We start from the raw sequence: 20,579 nt of genomic DNA on the forward strand, positions 1-20,579 counted from the left end.
TAACCTTAATAGTAGGCTACCTATCACTAAACTATCACTTTTACAAATGATTGCACAGAGAGAGATGTACTTATAATTTGGGTTTTATTTGGTGTATTTGGCAACAGCTACAAAGCAGAACATGAGGCATTTTGGTTTGGATTTGTAGGACTGCTGCAAATTATTTGAAGGTGAACTGCGTCTCCAGAGCCTCAGTGGTACTGTCTGCCCAGGGCAGAGACGACCACAGACAGGAACTTCTGCCAGGCCTCCTGGACATCAGCGGTGAAGACTTGTTTTCCAAACTTGGCAGCCACACACACGCTGATGCATTCAGCCAGAACCTAAAATGAGGCAAACAATAGGATGATCACATTAAGGAGACTGTCTGTGGTAGTCTAGCAGAACAACAACTGTTCATGGCGAAGGGTCTAGGCAGAGTCAGAGGTGTTAACATACCCTGAAGTTATCAGGATCCACGTGGAGCTTCTCAGAGTGCATCGCGCTCAGCTTGGCGTAAGTGTTCTTGATGTCGTCCAAGTTCTTCACGGCATTTTCCAGCCCACCCATCACGGTCTTACCGTGCTGGGCCACCTTGGGGTTTCCGAGGATGGCGGCATTGGTGGACACGTTGCCAAATGTGGTGAAGTGTCTCTGAGTCCATGGATACACAATCAGAAGCCTGAAATGACACGAATCATAAGGACTTATAAATAAAAGTTCCCAAAAGTGATAAGTGACCCACAATAACAACAAAGGTAGCCTGTACAAAGTTCCAAGAAAATACCAATAATAATAATAATAATAATAATAAAGATACATTTGTCTCAGGTCAATGAGATCCCACTAAAAACATACATTAAAATAATAGTGCTATTACAAAACACATACATTGATATCTATGAATCAAAATGAACAGACAGGTCACCTGGTCAGAGCCTGGGGTCCAATTTCACCCACATCAATCTTTCCCCACAGGGAAATGATGGCGGAGCGCTCAGCATCTGTCCAATCGACCATGGTGACGACGTTAAGGGTTTCTCGATCTTTTTTCAAAAAAAAATCTCTGATCACGAACCTTTAGCAAATTCTTCTCTTTCTGGAGGTTTTTATTAATTACTCAGTGCCACACCTCTCAGCCCTGGAAGCCTCTGATTGGACCAAAGTGGATGAAAGTTGGGCTGTACCTGGTAGGAGTTAGAGGAGATCTTTGCCAGCACTGGAAAAGACTGATAAGAATAAAATGCAAATTAACGCCAAAACTGATAAATTGTAATGGGACTTAATGTAATTTCAATTAACATAGGCTGAAATAGAACTAGCCTATACAACTGAAATAGAAAATTTGTTTTATATTAGCCTTAATTTTCCAAGCTGGAGTTTTTGCATCAGATCCTAAATGTTTATTAATGGACGTTTAAAACATTATATGAAGATTTTGCGACCTTTATTTTTTTCCGATCTGGAGCGTTGATAACAGTGTTACATTTTAAAATCTCGTTTGTCCTCTCTTTCGCCTTCATTACATAAACATTGATTATTTTCACCTTTATTTATGGGCTACAAGATGGCTGGCAAACTCAACACCTTATAAAAACACTTGAACGTTCAAGTAAAAATCCATCTCACTTGTTGTAACATTTAATTTAAGATAAGTCTAGTTTTTCCAGAGTTTGGTATTATTTTATGAAATTTTTGAATCACTTTGTCAAAACTTTGATACAGAAATTAGAACTCTCCACACTGGCCACCAAGTGCAACCTCTCAAATTACAAAACCTAGGTTTTTTTGTCTTATGGAATGTATATTTCAAGCAATAGTGTAAAACATTTTAAGCTCATTCAAATTAGAAACATTAAGTTCCCCAGCCACCTTTAAATGTGAGTTAACTGAACTTAAGTTTAATAATCATTTCAAAGTTGTTTTAAGAATTTTGAAAATGTAAAACTGTGTTAAGTTTACTGCACTTGGGACAAGATATTAAATTGGAATGACTGTTTAATCTCACATTAGAGACAGACTTGTCTTCCTTTACTTTGAAAGAGTCCATTTTTCATTTGTGGGCAACATGAAGATCTTACACTGCAGCTGTTGAAGCGATTCTGTCAGTACTGAGGCAACATGTCAGGCTGCTCACAATGATCTTATTAAATTTCAAGTGTATGGGAATAGGGACTGAATTTAATACTAACCTTCAACGTGGTTATCATTGTTTTTATTATCAGGCTATGAAAAGAAACAACCATGACTCAATTTAAGATGGAGGACACATAACAAGTTTCCATCATGTTTGTTTTCTACTACAACTATTACAAAAAGGACTTTCTGGAGGGTTTTACTAACTCCATGCTGAGATGTCTGCTAATATGTTGGTTTTGTTTCTTTAAAAACTTAATTTAATGAATTGAGTGAACTCTCAGTTGTTCATCCAAGTCAAAGGACATCGTTAGAAGAACTAATGATAATAAAGTTGTCTGAAAATGAAAATTCCAAGTAGAATGAACTCGAAATTAACAAAACATTTATATTTACATTAGATTAACTAGAAATGATCAGTAGATTACACTGAATTCATGTGAGATGTTTTAAAGTGTATCTGCAGACAAATTCAAATTTGTATTATTATACAAATATTTTCGATTATGTAAAATAACTGACTCAGAAAAAATATAGAAAAGGGAGTGGTAACTTTTATCTCAGAAACTGCCTGGAAGCTTCTGGCAATTTCTTCCACGTAGGTGTGGTTTGGATTGATACTGGGGTGTGGTGCAGTTTGGTTTGATATAAAAAAGACTGTTAGAGATCCACTTCCCCAGCATCGTCATATCAGACATTTTTTCTTTCATTTAAGAAAACTTGAAGAAAAGGCAGACATGAGTCTCTCTGGAAAAGACAAGTCCGTGGTGAAGGCCTTCTGGGACAAAGTGTCCCCGAAGTCCGGCGAGATTGGAGCCGAGGCCCTGGGCAGGTAAGCTTCCTTTCTCCTCATAGTTAAAAACTGGCATGCTTTTCATTTTTTCGTTAATGTTAAATTCGTTAAATTAATTCTTCTTTATTCAATCCCTGTTTGACAGGATGCTGACTGTATACCCGCAGACCAAGACCTACTTTTCCCACTGGGCGGATGTGGGTCCTGACTCCCCACAAGTGAAGAAGCATGGTGCTACCATCATGGCAGCTGTGGGAGAAGCCGTCGGAAAGATCGATGACCTTGTGGGTGGCCTCTCCGCCCTCAGCGAGCTGCATGCCTTCAAGCTCAGAGTGGACCCTGCCAACTTCAGGGTAAGGAATGATCAATGCAGTTTCTAAAGTGTTTTCTACACCAAAATGGTCATATGAATTATCAGGAATTATGTAGCTACTTTTATAATCAAGATATGCGTTTTTTTCCCATGTTGCTGACTTGAAATTTATGTTTTTCTTGCGCAACCGCAGATCCTGGCCCACAACATCATCTTGGTTACGGCCATGTACTTCCCCGCAGACTTCACTCCTGAGATCCATGTCTCCGTTGACAAGTTCCTGCAGAACGTGGCTTTGGCTCTGGCCGAGAGATACCGCTAAACTTTCTAGCAATCCAGGAGCATCGACTGCCTACAGCACATGTGGCATGTCGCTCACAATAATGTCAAGATCCCTTTTCAAAATGGAAGGGCTTGGTGAATAAATCGAATAAAAGTGAAATGTCCAGATGTCCGTGTCCTCTTCATTGTCTTTACTTCTTAGTATAATCCGCCTCCTCTGTCTTGGTGGCCTACCCATTCATTTTAAATATTAATAATAAAAAATAAAAACTCAGCGCATTTTCATGGAACATGATTTGATACAGAGTTTTATTATTTAGGCCTTCAAATCATTTCAAAAGTAATAATAGCTAATATAATAACAATGATAATAATAATGTATTATAACAATAATAATAACACTAGCCCATATTTTTAACATTCTTATTTAATTGGCTCAGTGGAGCTAATTCATTAACTTGCAGTAATTCGTTAGGAACTTGAGCATCTAACTTAAATATTTAGTGACATTAATGAATAATGTGAGACTTGAGCCACTTATTAATCATTATACTTGGAAGTGACGCTGTGTTAGCCTACTATTTAATGTTTAATACATAGCCTACTGTAGGCTACATATAAATAACATCAGTACATTCGATTGTTTCATATGGCGGTAGGAAAGCACACGGCCAAGCTGACTGGTCCTAAGTGTGTGACTGTCAGCAATGAGGGGGGCTGCCCAAGTCACCGGCTGACCAGGGCGACTCCCCGAAGCAGATCCCAGCTGTGCGCTACCTCAGACAGCTCCTCATCCCGCGGCCGTCGCTGCGCTCACTGGGGCCTGATCAAGCGGATAGAGGCGAAGGAGCTGTCCGAGGTGCTGCTTTACGCAGCATAAAGCTTTCGCCTGTAACTGAACGTCTTACCACTGAATATAGCATTAACATACGTTATTAAAACGAGTTCAATCATCTCTTTTGAGCAACCCACTGTCTGTTTTTCTGCCCCTGTGTCCAGAACTGACTGTAAATAGACTAAGTCACCATTTTGTTTCAATTAGTCAACTTCAGGGCACACTAGACTAAATAATGCGATCACTGTAGTACAACCAACTTTAATGTCTTTAATGGGCAGGATGATTTCAGCTACAGTGCACCATAACATACATAACATAACATACACAACATAACATACATAACACAGTGCTGTGACGTCAAATATGACAGAATGTTTTTGAGTTAGTAGTGGGGCAGACAGGCAAAACAGTTGTGTATTTTATGACTGAAGCATGAAAGTTTCAGTAGCCTTTATAATGTACATAGCCTAAGGTTTTATTTGAGACAGGCAATTTATATCTGACCTTTGGTGACTTTGAGAGGTCATTGACCTCAGAATTGCATTTTTCCATTTTTTTCCCCATTTCTCCTTTATAACCATGTATATCTTTGCCAAAATTGCATAAAGATGCTTATTTACTGCTGTGGCCATGTAACATAATTTTGCTTAGAGCAGCAATTTTGCAGTGGGGCTGCAAACCCAACCATTTCCAGGTGTTAAGGTAGCTATGGCTTGTTAAAAACACTGACAACTTCTGCTGTGTATTGTATGGAATTACATGACTAGCTAGCACATAAGTGAACACTTATGGACTACACTCATTACTCATGGTTCGTAGAAGCAGTGGAGAAAGTTCCATGCTTCAGTCATAAAATGCACAACACCTTCCATATACGTACGTGCAAGCTTATCTGCTGCACTATAGTATCTATTGTGTGAGCTGCGCTGTAAATCTGGAAGCGTGGCACTTTCTGATAAATGCATTGGCTCAGCTGAGCTGGAAGAAGAGAATTTATCAGTTGTGATTTTAGAATTAGCTGATAACGGTTCAGTTTAGTGAGACAGTCTACATCATGAGGAGAGTCCAGTCATGCAGCGTTCAGAGTCTACTGACGTGCATGAGCGCCCTCTAATGGACTTCTTACTTCCTTGCGTGAACACTGGTTTGGCTGTGGTGAAATAAACCACATCGCCATTAATAGACTTTCTTTTGGACTTCATTATTTATAGCAAAGAGATAGATTTGGCACAGAGATCACGAACACCGCACATTAAGAGGGTGGTGGATAATATTGTCAAATAAAAAAGCTGCTATGACTTCATCTAAATTCATGCTAATCTTGCAGTAGCCTATATTGCAGGAATTTGCTGCCGAACTAAGAGGAAAAGAGTAGTGTGATGATAGTATTTTAAAATAAATTGGTTGTTTTCCTAGGAAACCATCATGGAGGTATTTTTCAAAACTGGCCTCATACTTAACAGTTATTCGTTATGGTGTTGTTTGCCTAGAAGTGCACATTCACAAGCAGTATATCATTTATTTATATATCATATTATCTCTTTTCATATCATACAAGTTGCTTAGTAAAATCACGGACCACAATCAGCACCCTTTTTTTCCTTATATATTTTCTTCCGTCTTTAACACAATCTAAGCACTGCAGATTTGTCCTTCCCTTATCATTTCTGCAAATCCGTAGAGCAATATTTGGCCAGCCCACAGACCTACTCCATCCAATCGCGTATTGTAGGGAGGAGTGAGACGGTTCTCTTAAAAGTTGCATCCTTGCCTGACTTACACATTACTCTAAGAGCAAATCTAGAACCGGCAAAATGGTTGAATGGACAGACTTCGAGCGCGCCACCATCCAGGACATCTTCTCCAAGATGAACTATGAGGACGTGGGCCCCGCTGCTCTTTCCAGGTGTCGCATCTTTTCTGTTCTGTTTGTTTTGTTTTTCCTTAACATGCAAGGGCAAAACTAAATGTTTGCATTAGAGATTTGTGCATTAACACTGTCATTTTTCGAATTTCAAGTTATGCGTTTCCTTATACGTTTGCTCAGGTGCCTGGTTGTCTACCCCTGGACTCAGAGGTATTTCGGCGGATTTGGAAACCTCTACAACGCCACTGCCATCATCGCTAACCCTATGGTTGCAAACCACGGAAAGGTTGTCCTGCACGGTCTGGACCGGGCTGTGAAGAACATGGACAACATCAAGGAGACCTACGCTGAGCTGAGTGTGCTGCACTCCGAGAAGCTGCACGTGGACCCCGACAATTTCAGGGTAACATAATGTGGAACAAATGAGATTTGAACTGTTGTCTACATTCAGGGATTGTCCCTAAAGACTTCACCAGTGTTGCTGCTGTTTTGTGATTCATGTTGTGTTGTGTTGCAGCTGCTGTCCGACTGCCTCACCATCGTGATTGCTGCTCGGATGGGTAATGACTTCACCGGTGATGTCCAGGCAGCTTTCCAGAAGTTCCTGGCCGTGGTGGTGTCCTCCCTGGGAAGGCAGTACCACTAGAGAGCTGCAGCACAAGAGAAGACCATCGCACGCTGGATCATGTTTTTAAAAGCTCTTTTTTTAAAATCATGCCTCTAAAGCAGAAATAAATAAAACAATAAGCATATTCAACACGTCTGTTTGGATCCTTTCAAAGTTTAAATATCACAATGTGAAAAATAAGATTCAAGTCCTGCATTAAACATTTCACTTAAGTGAAAGCACACCAGTAGATTAATATCAGCATAATGTGCATAAATATGAATAATACAAATAAAATGACAAATTTTGCAGAATGTCCCATTTCAAAAGGTTACATCAATCAATATATTACATGGTCATTTTAAATTGTGGTGTGTGCGTGAGTGTTTGATTGCTGTTGTGTGTGTAAGTCTATAAGTCTGTGCATAAGGATGTGTGCATCACACTCACACACTACCCACGAATATAGTAAAACAAGACGCTACACACACACACACACACACACACACACACACACACACACACACACACACACACAAAAATCATTATTATTATTACTATTATTGCACAAAGAAAATATAAATAATAACACTAATGCACTAATGCATATAATTATGCATTAACATACACGCAGATAGGCCTATATATATATATATATATATGTGTGTGTATGTAGGCCTATATATTCATATGATATATATATAGTTATAACAAGGCCCAGACACACCTAGGGGGGAAGGAGACTACGCCGGGGGGACGGGGGTACGGGTGGCGGGTGTTGGGGCGCCACCCCAGGATCCGCCACCACCCAGCTCTTCTTCACGCTCTAGCGTTCAGGTCGGTGAGGCAGGCGTGACCTCCACGTGGATTGGGCGACGCATGGGAGCAAATCGTTCCTACTTCTGGACGTTAGCGTATTATACAACCATATAAATACATAGATATATATGATATAGTATATAATCTAATACACTAATATATGACTATATATATATTTGCACATACATATATACATACATACATACATATAATATGTGTATATTTTTACTTGCGAGTTTGTATATAATTAGTAGTTTTTAATGAGTTTGTAATATTGATATATTATATTATTAATTATTATTATTATTTGTTATTATAAAAAATACATATAATAATAGTAATAATAATATTTTAAAACGTGTCTGCATAATGACTCCTTTTACCTTTTTAGTGCCTGCTGATAATGTTACTTCAGTAAAAGTGAATGCATATGAATGCATCGTGATATTGCAACTGACTAGTTTCTAAACAGGTTTGCACTTAACATACAGTGCATAGAACATATAGAGTATATTGAACTATAGGCCTATATAAGTGTATTTGTCGTAATACTAGTAGTATAGTAGTACAGATATACAGTTCATTAAATTTCTCACAGTTTAATGTGTGTTAGGTCTTTTGCATTAATTCTGTCAGAGAAACGTCTTTTGAAGTTTTACGCAGTCCTTCTGTTTAAATATTCATATAGCTTGTAGAAATAATAATGTTGAAATATTGCTGATATGTGTTTCAGTCCCACTGAATTGATGGCACGTGCGCTGTTACCCTGACCTGACCTTAACCTGACTTATAATCAATACCTACGCGGGAGAAACTCACTCAACCACACAAACAACCATGACACGTTTGATTGCATTTGATCATTTATTCATATAATGACTGACAGAGGGAATCAAAGCCCCCGTGCTCATGTCTGTCATCTGCTACTGCTCCTGTTCGCAGTTTATCGGTATTTCTCAGACAGGGACCGAGCCAGGGCAGCCAGGAACTTGTCCATAGCCACATGGACCTCAGGGGTGAAGTCTTTGGGGAACATGATGGCCAAGACCACGAGGATGTTGTGGGACAGGATCTGTGGAAAAGTGATAATAACATTTAATTGTTAGTCCAGATCACATGAGGCGATATCTTAGCTCAAACCAGCATCTACTGTGCATCACTGACGTTCAGCTTCTGGTCTTCTCCCACACAGCAGCAGCACATGCATCTACTGCATCTAAATCTTTTCTTAGGTGTGCTACCATTAGACTCACGTGATAAAACCCTGTTGTTCGACATGGGTCTATAAGTTTGTTTTGGTTTTTTTATGTCTAACAAAGTTAATTTTATTCCAGTTGCCTCAAAATAACTTCATGCTTGGCTTCAGCACCATGGACAGTGAAGGTGAGGAAGCTGGTGCTCTCACTTTTAAGAGACGGGTTCTCGGCGCACGGCGGCCCCATTCGACCATCTTATCTGACTTGTGCAGTGAAGGCATCAGAAGCCTATTACAAGTCTCTAGTTTATAGAATCATTATTCGTGACACCGTTCAGTTTGGGTCTGTACTCCGACACACTGGGTTTCAAATGAAGCACAGTTTTAAGACTTTTGGATTGTGTAGGACCAGATTATATCTCCTGTTCACTCAGTAAAGCACCATTGAATAAAAGCTGTGTCAAACTTTCAGTTCAAGTGCAATGTCCTTAAGTGGTCTACAAAGCAATAGGCAGAAAACCCAGCCACGTGTTAGTCACCAGCAGTGACATCTACCTTGAAGTTAGCAGGGTCCACCCTCAGAGTGAAGGCATGCAGCTCACTGAGGTTCAGGAGACCTCCTTTCAGGTCGTCGATTTTGGACACAGCATCAGCGACTCCAGACATCACGGTGATTCCATGCTTCCTCACGGGGGCAGAGCCGGGGCTCAGGTCCTTCCAGTGGGAGAAGTAGGTCTTGGTCTGAGGGTAGACCACCAGCATCCTGGGTAATAAACGGGAATAAACGAGTGAGTGATAAATGGACAGAAAAAAAAGCGTAACAGCATTTTAAGAGCAGATTGCATGAGTTAGTTCACGGGTCATATTTACCTGGACAGAGCGTCAGTGCCGATGTCCTCAGCCTTTCCAGAAATTTTAGCCCAGAAGGCCTTGACTGTGTCCTTGTCCTTAGCAGTGAGACTGGTCATCTTGCCTGTAGATTGTTTGGTTGAAGTTGAATACCGCGATCAGTCCAGACTGAGGGGGTTTTATATAGGAGCCTAGGTCATGAAACAGGGCATGGGCACGCCCGGGCCACCTCTGAGATAGGCTGTGTGGCATTTGGACGGGATCCAAATGATATGTAGCAGCTTGCATGAGATAAACAAACACACACATACACAATACTTCTCATGATGGCCCCGAAAGACTTGTATGAAAAACACAAAAGAATACAAGTTAACATATGTAATTTTCATAAGGTGTCTACCCATCAAACTCAAGAAATGTATTAAATTCAGTTTTAAAGCATCTGAAACACAAATATCCAGTAACAGCCAGTGCAATCTACGAATGTGCAGGAGCTTTAAAGGGTTCCTGTATTAAAATGTTCAGGGAAATTTATAATGAATAGGTCAGTAAGCAATGTGGGCTCCTGTGTGCAACCTCAGCTTAAATCGTTTCAGATTTGTGCCAAACTGGAAATAAGCTTTTAGGTTCCATTAGAAGAGTTAACACCACCCTGAAGTGATATATTTCTTTATTCATCTTTCATTTTGGACCGAATCCAAAATCTCTTTACTCTTAACCGCAGATTAAATAAATCGAAAATATATCTTTGACTCTGATTTTATAGCCATTTCTCCTCAGTAATGACAGAGTTTTTAAATTTCCCACAGTAAAAACTTTTAGGTTCATTGTTTACGACACGTCACCAAAATAAGTCTGCTTCATTTAAAGCAAAAAAACCCAAACTAACTAGGCCTAATAAAGGTGAAAATCCTAATGTTATAATATAGAGAGCAGATATGACCAACATATAGATGTATGAAACGTTCAATCTATTCAGTGTAAACATCTGACAGTGACAGTCTGCTCATACTGATTTAAAATCCAGGCGCTGCAATTGATTAATATTAAAAGATTTGGTTATCAGCTGGGACCAAGACGATGACCGGGGTCATCTGCGGTGAGGCTCGCTGTGTGTGTGTGTGTGTGTGTGTGTGTGTGTGTGTGTGTGTGTGTGTGTGTGTGTGTGGCTTATCTAAACCACTACTGACGCCTTCAAAGGGTGGATCCGCGATAAATGTTAGAGTAACTGTTAGAGTAATTTGCTGGTACAAACTGCAACATATTGGTGTGGGTGACATAGTATTGTATTTCACTAATTGTCAGCTTGGATTAACTGGCTCTTTAATATAAATTACGTCATACGTCACTCTCTGATTGATTGACTCTCTTGATGATTGACTCTGCTTTGTAATGTTAACCCTATTGGATGCACAGTATATAACAGGGGTATTCAATTAAAATTCAAAGAGGTCCAGTTACAAAAATGTCCTCCCAGCAAAGGTCTGAATCTTATATTGTCACTCGAAATAGTGCACCCTGATGTAAATAAAAAACAACATATGTACTTTTCTCATTTATCATTTATTGTCAAATTTCAAGTGTTTTCAATATACTTTAAACATACCGATAAGTCTGAACTTGTATGGCAATTGAATGGAAAACATGACTGTAGTTGTCTTTACTACACTTCAAGTAACTGAATTTCTTCTGAATAAAATAAATAAAAAGTGCAAACACAGCTTTGAGCAGCCTGAACTTAGGGTAATGTAAAAACATTCAGAATCTTTTGAATAAAATAAAAGTGCATCTTTAAGAAAAAATGCCCACCCCCTTTTTTAAACATGTATTAACTACATTTAAAATAAAATAACACAGGAACCTTAATGCCTACATTTCAAGTAAAATAGAACAGGGCAGAATTTACTGAGCAAAAGAAAAGTGCAGAGCTTTGAGCAGCTTCCTTTCTCCTCTCTCCTCTCCTTCCTCCTTTTCCAACTTCCTTTCCTAGTGAGAGAAATGGGCATGTAACTTTCCTGCCAGCAGTTTGAATCTTGGCTTAAATGGGGTTAGTGCCATTCTCATGCTCATGTGGAGATGCTCATTGGTAAGCCTGGAACAGTACTTTGTTTTAATAATGTTCATCGTAGAGAAAGCTGTCTCACAGCTGTAAGTTGATCCAAACATGGTTAAGGTGTGTAGTGCTACTTTGGTTAGACCAGGGAAAATGGTTTCAGGCACAATCTCTAACCAGAAAGTAGCAGAGTCAGTTGTTTCAAAAAGCTCTCTCAGAGCAACATCTGCTTGCAGATCAGTGAGCTCTAACTGTAAAGATCCAGGATGTGCCCACTTGAAGGTCTGTGTCACCTCCTTTGAAAATCCTCTGATTTCTCTGATAAGGAATGGATTCCTGATTAGCAGGAGGAGCTGGTGTCCAAGGTTGAAGCTGTCAAATCAATGACAGAAGTTTCCAATCAGCTTGTCTATGAAGCTGACATAAGGGGAAATGTCCCTCTTACCCTGAATTTGTTCCTACATTTGTGGGAAGTGCTCACACTCTCCTTGGAGATCTTCTTTGAAAATGTCCAGCTTCATCTGGAAGGAGCGGACAGTTTTCATCAAATCACAGACAGAATTTTTCTGACCCTGCAGCTTTAAATTGAGCTTATTAAGGTGTCCTGTGATGTCCACCAAAAAAGCCACCACATCCATCTTGTTGTTATCTTGCAAAAAGTTTGCAAACTGTGTTGCTTTTTGTCTCTTGAGCTGCTGTAAGAAAGCAGCTATTTCCTTTTGGATGGACCAGAAGCATCCCAGTGCATTCCCTTTGCTTAGCCATCTCACGTTGTTGTGGAGTAGTAGGTCATTTGCATCTGCCTCCATTTCTTTCAGAAATTCTCTCAGCAGTCGATGCTGATGGGATGAGGATGCCCTGAGGAAGTTGATGAGTCTCATCATGGTATTCATTACTTCAGCAAACTCTTCAGACAGAATGGCACAGAGAACAGTCTGGTGGATGATACAGTGGTAGGCTATGAGATCAGGGTTGTCTTGTTTCATCCGTGCCACAGCCCCCTTCTCTCTACCAACCATGGCAGGTGCACCATCCGTGGTGACTGAGACTATTTGCTTCAGATTAATCTTTTTTGTGAGCATCTCTTTTATCCCCTCATATATATCCTCTCCTCTCGTGTGTGTCTCAAGTGGCATTAAACCCAACAAGTCCTCACACATCTCTTTCTTCTCTTTGTGAAGAAATCTCACATACACCAAAAGCTGGGCATTATCTGTTACATCTGTGGACTCATCAATGGCTAAGGATATGCATACTGCGTTTTGAACAGCTGCATCAGGCTGCGCCAGTACATCCTCTGCTAATAGTTCAGATTTTCTGGTTGTTGTTGAAGCTGACAATGGGATTTGCTTGATTTTTTCACACATGTCGTTTTTTTGTTTACCGTCAAGTAAAGTCTCTGCAGCCGCATTTAAGCACTCCTTCACCACTGTCCTATCGCTGAATGTTTCTTGTGTTGCGCCAAAATCCACGCAATCTTAAGTGAACACTCATCTGCACGTTGCTGGCCTGTAAGGACACGGGTAGACCGGTCATACTGTGCTTTCAGTTCGATCATTTTACTTGCCCTCACTGCGGACTTCTGCAATCTTCTTCATCAAACGATCCGTGTTTGGTCTCATAGTGACGCTTAACGTTGCTACTTTTTATTAACGCCACAGTTTCACAGCAAATGAGACACACAGGTTTAGAACTGGCTGCAGGCAGGACGAACATGTATTGGTCCGTCCATTCCTCTTTAAAAGTTCAGTTTTCACTGTCTACTTTTCTCATTTTTGAGCAAGCCTCTCTCTCTCTCTCTCTCTCTCTCTCTCCTGGTGCTGAAAGGTAAACAATCGATTTTATTAGCTTGGCTATTGATGACGTTTCTGTCGTATTAACTAAATTAGCATTCTTTTATTAGGCCTAATATTATAATTATAATATAATTTTCACGGGTCCGGGCAGAGCCGTGACTGGGTCCGTGCCCGGACCGCGGTCCGCCATTTGGTGATGCCTGGTATATAACATACTCATTAAAACCTGTTTCAAGTCCTGGTTCTGTTCACATTGGTAAAAAAAAAAAAAAAAAAAAAACCGCACTGCAACAGCTGATTCAGCTCAGCTGCCGTGGGCGGAGAATTGAGGGACAAGGGCGTGAAAACAATCGGCTGCGGCTCACATCTGGAGACAGTCATTCACACAGTCACACACACACACACACACACACCAGTGTGTTGCATGGACAGATGCGTCACTGCAGAGGTCTGATATGGACCCTCTCACCTTCACCAGGTAAAATACACAATCTATTCAACCATTTACTAACGTCATAACTCTGGGTCTGCATTTTCAAGGGATAGGCTATCCTTTCACAGGTGTGTAACTGAACCCACAAAACCTTTCACAATAGACCTTTTTCTTTTTTCATCTCTATGTGGCTCGTTAAAATGACTCACACCTTTATTTAACCTTTGCAACTCTCCCAGTCGCACAGGTCCTTACGTGTTGATGTGCCAGAACAACAACACTTATTTAATAAGTTGTGTAAAAAATATTGTGAGTAATTTTATTCTTTTCTACGTGAAACTTATATTGCATATGCAAATTATCACTTTTTGGTTGTCGTTAGATTTGCTCACTGTTTTTGCATGACCAAAACCCGTTCAAAATGTTCATAAATTGCCCCAATAGGGTGCTGGGTCCTTGTCCATAGATTTGGTCATGCATAACATGCACAAAAAAAAACATCATCCTCTTGCATTTAATGGTTTTCTCTCAGACCCCTTCCTTTGATAAAGAAAGTCTGATTCTCTTCTATATGACGTGGAAGCCCCACGCACTGATTTGGATGTTGGCACGATATTTGAAAATTCAAAGCTTTGGCTCAGGACCCAGTATAAGCGCCAAACTGATCAGCTGGTGCTACGATACAGAAGATAACATTATAGACGGTGACATTACAGAAAAATATTGTGAATTCTGAGGAGTTTAGACAAATAATGCTGCCACCATGTTTTAGTAAAATGTGTATTTTTCGTGTGAGTGAATCACAATTCATTAACTTGTGGCAAACATTATTTGCATATTAGTGTTCAGTGTTAAACTCCATGGATCTCAAGAGTGAGCGCAGGCTGCTTGACCTCATATGATAGTGTTGGAGCGCCCTCTAGTGGACCTGCAAACGCCAGTCCGCCTTCCACCATCTTTGTAGTCCTACATGCTCCATCCTTTATGTAGGTATTGCATGAAGTGTTGTGGTCTTCTATTGTATGGGTACATGATGATTCAGAGAAACAAATTCACCTCTAGGCTAACAGCGTGAATCATTACTGAGGATGAGAAGAGCAGAAGACATGGAGGGATCAGCTGATCCTGCAGAGGCCGCAGTGAGCTGTCCGGGGTGCTGCCCTCCCTGACCGTGCGTGCATTCATAACCGCCGCTAGAGGGCAGCTCCAGCCCATCACTCAACCTGTTTATTCATCACTTACAGAGAAAGTGTTCCTTGTTGTAAACTCCGCTCATGTTCTTCTGTAGGAGAACAGTCTCCTCTGAGCCTTATCCTTTTCCCCAAGACAATAAAACTCTGAGCCTACCTTCTGTCTCCTGCCTCCTTTTACTGCGCCTGCTCTTACAGTACATTCATATACATCCACATACCTGACACTGTTTGTGATGACTCATCTTTTCCATAAAAAATAATCAAAGTACAGTTTTGCCGTACCAACAATATTATATCACCATACAAGTTAAACAGCACAGTTAAATGTTATAAGTTCGCTAACTCTCTGGTGTGAGAGGAGAGCAATGCTGTATTTTGGTTGAGTACAATAAATCAGATCATGGGACACACCTTGAAATGGATTTAACATCTCCCCTTTCACTTCAATTCACCCCTTCGAACAAGGATACGAATAAACATCCTAGATTTATTTTTACATCATCTGTTGTGATTCATTAAGTATTGACTGTCACTGTGTCAATTCTTTGAAGATATCTTTCATGGATTTAAAAAGCAGTGTTCAACATAGGGAAGCACGCCACTAGAGCTCCTCACTGGATATGATGGTTGTAATGAAGTCTTAAGCAGGACAAGCACCTCACTGACTGGAGGACTGAGGTGAAAAGTCTTCTGAGCAGACATCACTGTCTGCATGTTAAACTGAGGACAATGACTGTGCAGGGACAGCATGCATTACCTCAGAACATCCTGCTGTGAAATAACCCACCTGAGGTGAGGACCTCCGTTATCAACCATCATCTTCACCCGATGTGCCACTCAAGCTCCGACTGATTTTTGTTGCAGTTCGGTCTCATCTGAGTTCCTTGGTCAATCTGTGGGCCTCCTGGCACGGTGCAGGACTCTGTATGGACTGACAAAAATCGAAAAAATACAAGTAACTGGTTTTGAAAGATAAGCTGTCAGGGTTTGCGAGGTAAGTTGGAGACGGTGCAGGCAGGTTTATTTAACAAAGAACAGACATGAACTGACGTGAACAAACCATGAACTAAACAGACGAACCAACACAGACAAAGGGGAGCACAGAGACTATATAGACACAGAAGGCAAGGTGATTGCATACAGGTGAAACACATTAGGGCGGGGCAGACAATCACTACACAGAAACGAGACCAAGACAAGAAGCAAAACACAGACACACAATGAAACCAATACAAAATAAAACAGGAAGTGCAAAAAGTCCAAAATAAAACTAACAAAAAGTGTCTGCCATGGCAAAACATGACATAAGCAACTAAACACTGATACAGTGTTCCTTCCTATGAAAGCAGATGTTGAATTGAATGAAAGGTAATTATACCATCACTAAAGTATTGATACAGCTGATAAGTCATTCAGGAATACGCCATCAATTAATGAACATATGTAAAGTGGTGTTTTTTATGCCAGTGAGCCCATTTTGATTTGTTGTAGCTGTAGTCCTGCTGAGAACCTCTGGGGGACTTCAACCCCATATTGAAGAATAAGAACTATTGAAATGAGACCTTGCATGATAGGCAACACAGGACACGAAGACAAACACACAGCAACACAGGGTTCAAACATGACTTTTATTTATTTTTGTCTCTCCTCTTCAGTCGTACTGACTGCTCATCGCCTCGACCACAGCAGACAGAAATTTCTGCCAGGTCGCTTGGGCCTGAGGGTCTAGCGCGCTCTTGAGTTTGCAGGCGATGGTAATGGTGATGCAGTCGGCCAACAGCTGCGGACAAAACGAACACACATATGATGAGTCGATGCTGTGCTGTTTGGATGTTTTTTTTTGTTGTTTGTTTTGCTCTAGGTGTGAGGACATGTAGCCCATATCGCCTACTCGGAAGGTATCCGGGTCCACTTGGAGCTTCTCGTAGTGCAGCCGGCTCAGAGCAGCGTATGCGCCTCTGATGTTGTCCATGTCCTTCACCGCTGTGTCCAGCGCCTTCAGCACCACTTTGCCGTGGGCTGCTACTTTGGCGTTATTCAAAACAGCAGTGGCATTGAAGATATCTCCAAACCTACCGAAATAGCGCTCGGTCCAGGGGTAGACGATTAAAACTCTCAAAACATAAAACAAAAAAAAACACGCGTTAAACTCTGAATATTATTTAACTAAGAGAGATTTGCCTCTTACAAACACAAATGAGGATATATGATGATTTTAGACTTTCGCAAAAAAGACAAAGCAACCAATTGGCAAATCAGAGGGTTAATTGTGAGAAAATCTTCTGAATTTTAAACATTAAACAAACAGGATAATAAATCTTGCCATTTCACAGTCAAACACACTTTAAAAGGAAAATTCATACAAGCTTCTTTCTTATCAGGCCCACAGGCGATAACAACATCTATAAGATGATATGAAATGTGTCCAGTCACATCCTCTACCTTGCCAAAGCTTCTGGTCCAACCTCGTCGATATGAACTTTTTCCCAGACATCTTGGACCGTGCTGCGCTCCTTGTCTGTCCACTTGACCATGACGTCAGCGTATAGCCTGATCAATACATTGAACTGAGGAATGATCAGTTCTTCTGTTCGATAACCCCGCTGCGACAAGACAGCAGAGAGAAAGACGTGAGGGGGCTCCTGATTTCAGTGCACACACTACAGGATGATGATGATGATGATGGTTAACTGAGCAGCTCTCAGTATCAGAACCATGTCGCTGATACCTGCACCTGATCGAATGTGTAAAACACTAGCAGCGTCCTGGCAGTAAAAAAAAATTTAAAAAATTGTTGTTTTCACATTAACATAATATGTCAACTTTCCAATTTCCCTTGGCCCTGCTCTACCTACTGCCAGAGGCTGTTAAACTTAGATTATGGTAAGACTTCACTATCTGAACATCCAGGTTCCCCCACGCCCAAATAAATTATCTACGGCTCCAACACTTAATATCAATAAAGTCGCCGTCATGCATCAGCTGTCTGTCCATGATAGACGGTCATGTCTTGTCCCCAAGTGACCTGATGTGGCTAAATTTGTTTTTTAAACCGCAGATATAAACGCAGGACAAATGTTGCTTTCATGCACCTGCAATAAGTTAATTAATTTAATAGAATAAGGCTTCTGTAACAAAGCACAGCACAACCCTAGTTTCAATGGAGCACATCTCGGAAAAAGACTTGCATTTACATGTATTTATGACAAGCAGGATAAACAAACAAAAATAGGCAGTGCAGACACTTTGTTTACAGTGGGCTCTAATGAAACGAAATTTAATATTCATTTATTGACGTCAACCTTTTTTTTTTTTTGTCAGTACCACACATAATATAAAATACCGTTATCGCCACATTAAGATGACCGCACCTGTTTGGACCAGCTGATGCCCAGGGTGCTTTCAAAGACGAAGAAATAGACCTGACAGTTTAAAGTGGCAAAGTGTTTGTTTTTTTTTCCTCCAGTATAAGGTCGTAATGTTATAATTCAGTTTAACACAAATCCATTTTTCATATCCAACACCACAAAACAGTAGAGAATCACCTGTTTTTCATTATAGCCATGGACTGATAGCTCACACAGAGACATGCAGAATATATTTTCAGTTTTCATTGACATTGGGGAAATTGTCCTCCAGTGAATTCATATAAATCTATGTATGGTAGTGAAACCCAACAACACGACCATTTTGCAGTAAAATGAATTAAATCTTGATAAAATATTAATTTTATGTTTTTGCGAATGCTCACTCAGAGATGTGTTTGAGTTTGTATTGGTGGGTTTGGCTTCAGCTGCAGGTAACAACTGTGAAACTACAGGACTAGACAAAATGTTCATTTACATTAAATAATATCATTGGACTGTTATTATCTGGATTTTTAAACTTTTCATGCTGAAGATTGAAACCCATCATATAATTAAATGCTTGTAGGATGTTTTTATTTTGTAGAAATTCACATAAATTTTTGTAAGAGAAATTTGAATTGAGAGCCATGAAGTTTAAGCAAAGTGAAAACTTTTTTAAAACTTTTACAAATGATCACACACAAAAAAAGATGCATTTCATTTGAGTTTTATTCCATGTATTTGGCAACAGCTACAAGGCGGTATGTGAGACATTTTGGACACATTTGTAGAACTGCTGCAAATTATTTGAAGGTGAACTGCGTCTCCAGAGCCTCAGTGGTACTGTCTGCCCAGGGCAGAGACGACCACAGACAGGAACTTCTGCCAGGCCTCCTGGACATCAGCGGTGAAGACTTGTTTTCCAAACTTGGCAGCCACACACACGCTGATGCATTCAGCCAGAACCTAAAATGAGGCAAACAATAGGATGATCACATTAAGGAGACTGTCTGTGGTAGTCTAGCAGAACAACAACTGTTCATGGCGAAGGGTCTAGGCAGAGTCAGAGGTGTTAACATACCCTGAAGTTATCAGGATCCACGTGGAGCTTCTCAGAGTGCATCGCGCTCAGCTTGGCGTAAGTGTTCTTGATGTCGTCCAAGTTCTTCACGGCATTTTCCAGCCCACCCATCACGGTCTTACCGTGCTGGGCCACCTTGGGGTTTCCGAGGATGGCGGCATTGGTGGACACGTTGCCAAATGTGGTGAAGTGTCTCTGAGTCCATGGATACACAATCAGAAGCCTGAAATGACACGAATCATAAGGACTTATAAATAAAAGTTCCCAAAAGTGATAAGTGACCCACAATAACAACAAAGGTAGCCTGTACAAAGTTCCAAGAAAATACCAATAATAATAATAATAATAATAATAATCAGCTCAATGAGACACAATGAGATCCCACTAAAAACATACATTAAAATAATAGTGCTATTAGAAAACATATATTTGTATCTGTGAATCGAAATGAACAGACAGGTCACCTGGTCAGAGCCTGGGGTCCAATTTCACCCACATCAATCTTTCCCCACAGGGAAATGATGGCGGAGCGCTCAGCATCTGTCCAATCGACCATGGTGACGGTATGAAAGTTTCGTCCGACAAAACTAGTTTTCTGATCACAAGCCTTCTTATCTGAATACTAATGTGTGAGATTTCAATTTTTATCCATTACTGAACACTCCGCCTCTCAGCCCAGGGACCATCTGATTGGACAAGTTGCATCCTCCAACGAATGGCGTTCACTTATTTAGGCTACGTCGAAAAAATTGGCAACGATCAGTGCCAGTCCAGAAGACAGACGTGTTCTTGGATTAAAATGATCCCATATGGTTTAGATAAGACCATCTAAAAAAGCCTGTAAGGATATCACTGTTATTTTCCAGTTGCAAGAGTTTCCAGTTGCAAATATACAGCAGGCCTATGTAGACGAAGTTACTAGTTACAATCTAATGCATTAATTAGTCCCGCAATAAATTCTGCTTTCATGAAGGTTATAATATTTTTGAATCGTTTCA

The 20,579-nt window shown here is 40.4% G+C and overlaps 6 protein-coding genes across 9 annotated transcripts; 2 read left to right on the top strand and 4 right to left on the bottom strand.

The window, feature by feature from the left end:
• Positions 1-67: 67 nt before the first annotated feature.
• LOC111217518 (hemoglobin subunit beta-A) lies at positions 68-20,189 on the bottom strand. 2 transcript variants are annotated; one of them, XM_022739427.1, is made up of 4 exons: positions 20,139-20,189; positions 908-1,000; positions 439-661; positions 68-323 (listed from the first exon to the last, which is right to left on the bottom strand). In XM_022739427.1, exons 2-4 carry the CDS (start codon positions 997-999, stop codon positions 192-194), a joined length of 447 nt encoding a protein of 148 aa, XP_022595148.1. In that variant the 5' UTR covers position 1,000; positions 20,139-20,189; the 3' UTR covers positions 68-191. The 2 variants fall into 2 exon arrangements, with proteins under 2 accessions (XP_022595148.1, XP_022595149.1); XM_022739428.1 differs by having other exon boundaries at positions 908-996; positions 20,135-20,180.
• LOC111217522 (hemoglobin subunit alpha-A) lies at positions 2,777-3,671 on the top strand. Its single transcript, XM_022739435.1, has 3 exons — positions 2,777-2,947; positions 3,054-3,261; positions 3,415-3,671. The coding sequence occupies exons 1-3, from the start codon at positions 2,853-2,855 to the stop codon at positions 3,541-3,543; spliced, it is 432 nt and encodes a 143-aa protein (XP_022595156.1). The 5' UTR covers positions 2,777-2,852; the 3' UTR covers positions 3,544-3,671.
• LOC111217523 (hemoglobin subunit beta-2-like) lies at positions 6,134-6,949 on the top strand. Its single transcript, XM_022739436.1, has 3 exons — positions 6,134-6,247; positions 6,389-6,611; positions 6,726-6,949. The coding sequence occupies exons 1-3, from the start codon at positions 6,156-6,158 to the stop codon at positions 6,852-6,854; spliced, it is 444 nt and encodes a 147-aa protein (XP_022595157.1). The 5' UTR covers positions 6,134-6,155; the 3' UTR covers positions 6,855-6,949.
• Positions 8,541-16,543, bottom strand: LOC111217521 (hemoglobin subunit alpha-1). 3 transcript variants are annotated; one of them, XM_022739434.1, is made up of 5 exons: positions 16,532-16,543; positions 15,941-16,084; positions 9,700-9,802; positions 9,385-9,592; positions 8,541-8,706 (listed from the first exon to the last, which is right to left on the bottom strand). In XM_022739434.1, exons 3-5 carry the CDS (start codon positions 9,795-9,797, stop codon positions 8,578-8,580), a joined length of 435 nt encoding a protein of 144 aa, XP_022595155.1. In that variant the 5' UTR covers positions 9,798-9,802; positions 15,941-16,084; positions 16,532-16,543; the 3' UTR covers positions 8,541-8,577. The 3 variants fall into 3 exon arrangements, with proteins under 3 accessions (XP_022595155.1, XP_022595153.1, XP_022595154.1); XM_022739432.1 differs by lacking the exon at positions 16,532-16,543 and adding an exon at positions 16,214-16,243; XM_022739433.1 differs by lacking the exon at positions 16,532-16,543 and adding an exon at positions 16,204-16,225.
• LOC111217519 (hemoglobin cathodic subunit beta-like) lies at positions 16,763-18,035 on the bottom strand. Its single transcript, XM_022739429.1, has 3 exons — positions 17,596-18,035; positions 17,045-17,267; positions 16,763-16,933 (listed from the first exon to the last, which is right to left on the bottom strand). The coding sequence occupies exons 1-3, from the start codon at positions 17,685-17,687 to the stop codon at positions 16,805-16,807; spliced, it is 444 nt and encodes a 147-aa protein (XP_022595150.1). The 5' UTR covers positions 17,688-18,035; the 3' UTR covers positions 16,763-16,804.
• LOC111217516 (hemoglobin subunit beta-A) lies at positions 19,212-20,152 on the bottom strand. Its single transcript, XM_022739426.1, has 3 exons — positions 20,046-20,152; positions 19,582-19,804; positions 19,212-19,466 (listed from the first exon to the last, which is right to left on the bottom strand). The coding sequence occupies exons 1-3, from the start codon at positions 20,135-20,137 to the stop codon at positions 19,335-19,337; spliced, it is 447 nt and encodes a 148-aa protein (XP_022595147.1). The 5' UTR covers positions 20,138-20,152; the 3' UTR covers positions 19,212-19,334.
• Positions 20,190-20,579: the final 390 nt, after the last annotated feature.

Source organism: Seriola dumerili, unplaced genomic scaffold (assembly GCF_002260705.1).
Source record: "Seriola dumerili isolate Sdu_G_001 unplaced genomic scaffold, Sdu_1.0 BDQW01000044.1, whole genome shotgun sequence".
In the NCBI taxonomy this organism is placed as follows: domain Eukaryota; kingdom Metazoa; phylum Chordata; class Actinopteri; order Carangiformes; family Carangidae; genus Seriola; species Seriola dumerili.

Excerpts from the sequence above, each read along its gene's own strand:
- LOC111217518 (XM_022739427.1), bottom strand. The coding sequence starts at position 999 with ATGGTCGATTGGACAGATGCTGAGCGCTCCGCCATCATTTCCCTGTGG. Across the intron at positions 662-907 it reads GGACCCCAGGCTCTGACCAG|GCTTCTGATTGTGTATCCAT; the intron begins GTGACCTGTCTG and ends GTGTCATTTCAG. Across the intron at positions 324-438 it reads TGGATCCTGATAACTTCAGG|GTTCTGGCTGAATGCATCAG; the intron begins GTATGTTAACAC and ends GCCTCATTTTAG.
- LOC111217522 (XM_022739435.1), top strand. The coding sequence starts at position 2,853 with ATGAGTCTCTCTGGAAAAGACAAGTCCGTGGTGAAGGCCTTCTGGGAC. Across the intron at positions 2,948-3,053 it reads GGAGCCGAGGCCCTGGGCAG|GATGCTGACTGTATACCCGC; the intron begins GTAAGCTTCCTT and ends CCTGTTTGACAG. Across the intron at positions 3,262-3,414 it reads TGGACCCTGCCAACTTCAGG|ATCCTGGCCCACAACATCAT; the intron begins GTAAGGAATGAT and ends GCGCAACCGCAG.
- LOC111217523 (XM_022739436.1), top strand. The coding sequence starts at position 6,156 with ATGGTTGAATGGACAGACTTCGAGCGCGCCACCATCCAGGACATCTTC. Across the intron at positions 6,248-6,388 it reads GGCCCCGCTGCTCTTTCCAG|GTGCCTGGTTGTCTACCCCT; the intron begins GTGTCGCATCTT and ends ACGTTTGCTCAG. Across the intron at positions 6,612-6,725 it reads TGGACCCCGACAATTTCAGG|CTGCTGTCCGACTGCCTCAC; the intron begins GTAACATAATGT and ends GTTGTGTTGCAG.
- LOC111217521 (XM_022739434.1), bottom strand. The coding sequence starts at position 9,797 with ATGACCAGTCTCACTGCTAAGGACAAGGACACAGTCAAGGCCTTCTGG. Across the intron at positions 9,593-9,699 it reads GGCACTGACGCTCTGTCCAG|GATGCTGGTGGTCTACCCTC; the intron begins GTAAATATGACC and ends TTTATTACCCAG. Across the intron at positions 8,707-9,384 it reads TGGACCCTGCTAACTTCAAG|ATCCTGTCCCACAACATCCT; the intron begins GTAGATGTCACT and ends ACTTTTCCACAG.
- LOC111217519 (XM_022739429.1), bottom strand. The coding sequence starts at position 17,687 with ATGGTCAAGTGGACAGACAAGGAGCGCAGCACGGTCCAAGATGTCTGG. Across the intron at positions 17,268-17,595 it reads GGACCAGAAGCTTTGGCAAG|AGTTTTAATCGTCTACCCCT; the intron begins GTAGAGGATGTG and ends TTATGTTTTGAG. Across the intron at positions 16,934-17,044 it reads TGGACCCGGATACCTTCCGA|CTGTTGGCCGACTGCATCAC; the intron begins GTAGGCGATATG and ends TTTTGTCCGCAG.
- LOC111217516 (XM_022739426.1), bottom strand. The coding sequence starts at position 20,137 with ATGGTCGATTGGACAGATGCTGAGCGCTCCGCCATCATTTCCCTGTGG. Across the intron at positions 19,805-20,045 it reads GGACCCCAGGCTCTGACCAG|GCTTCTGATTGTGTATCCAT; the intron begins GTGACCTGTCTG and ends GTGTCATTTCAG. Across the intron at positions 19,467-19,581 it reads TGGATCCTGATAACTTCAGG|GTTCTGGCTGAATGCATCAG; the intron begins GTATGTTAACAC and ends GCCTCATTTTAG.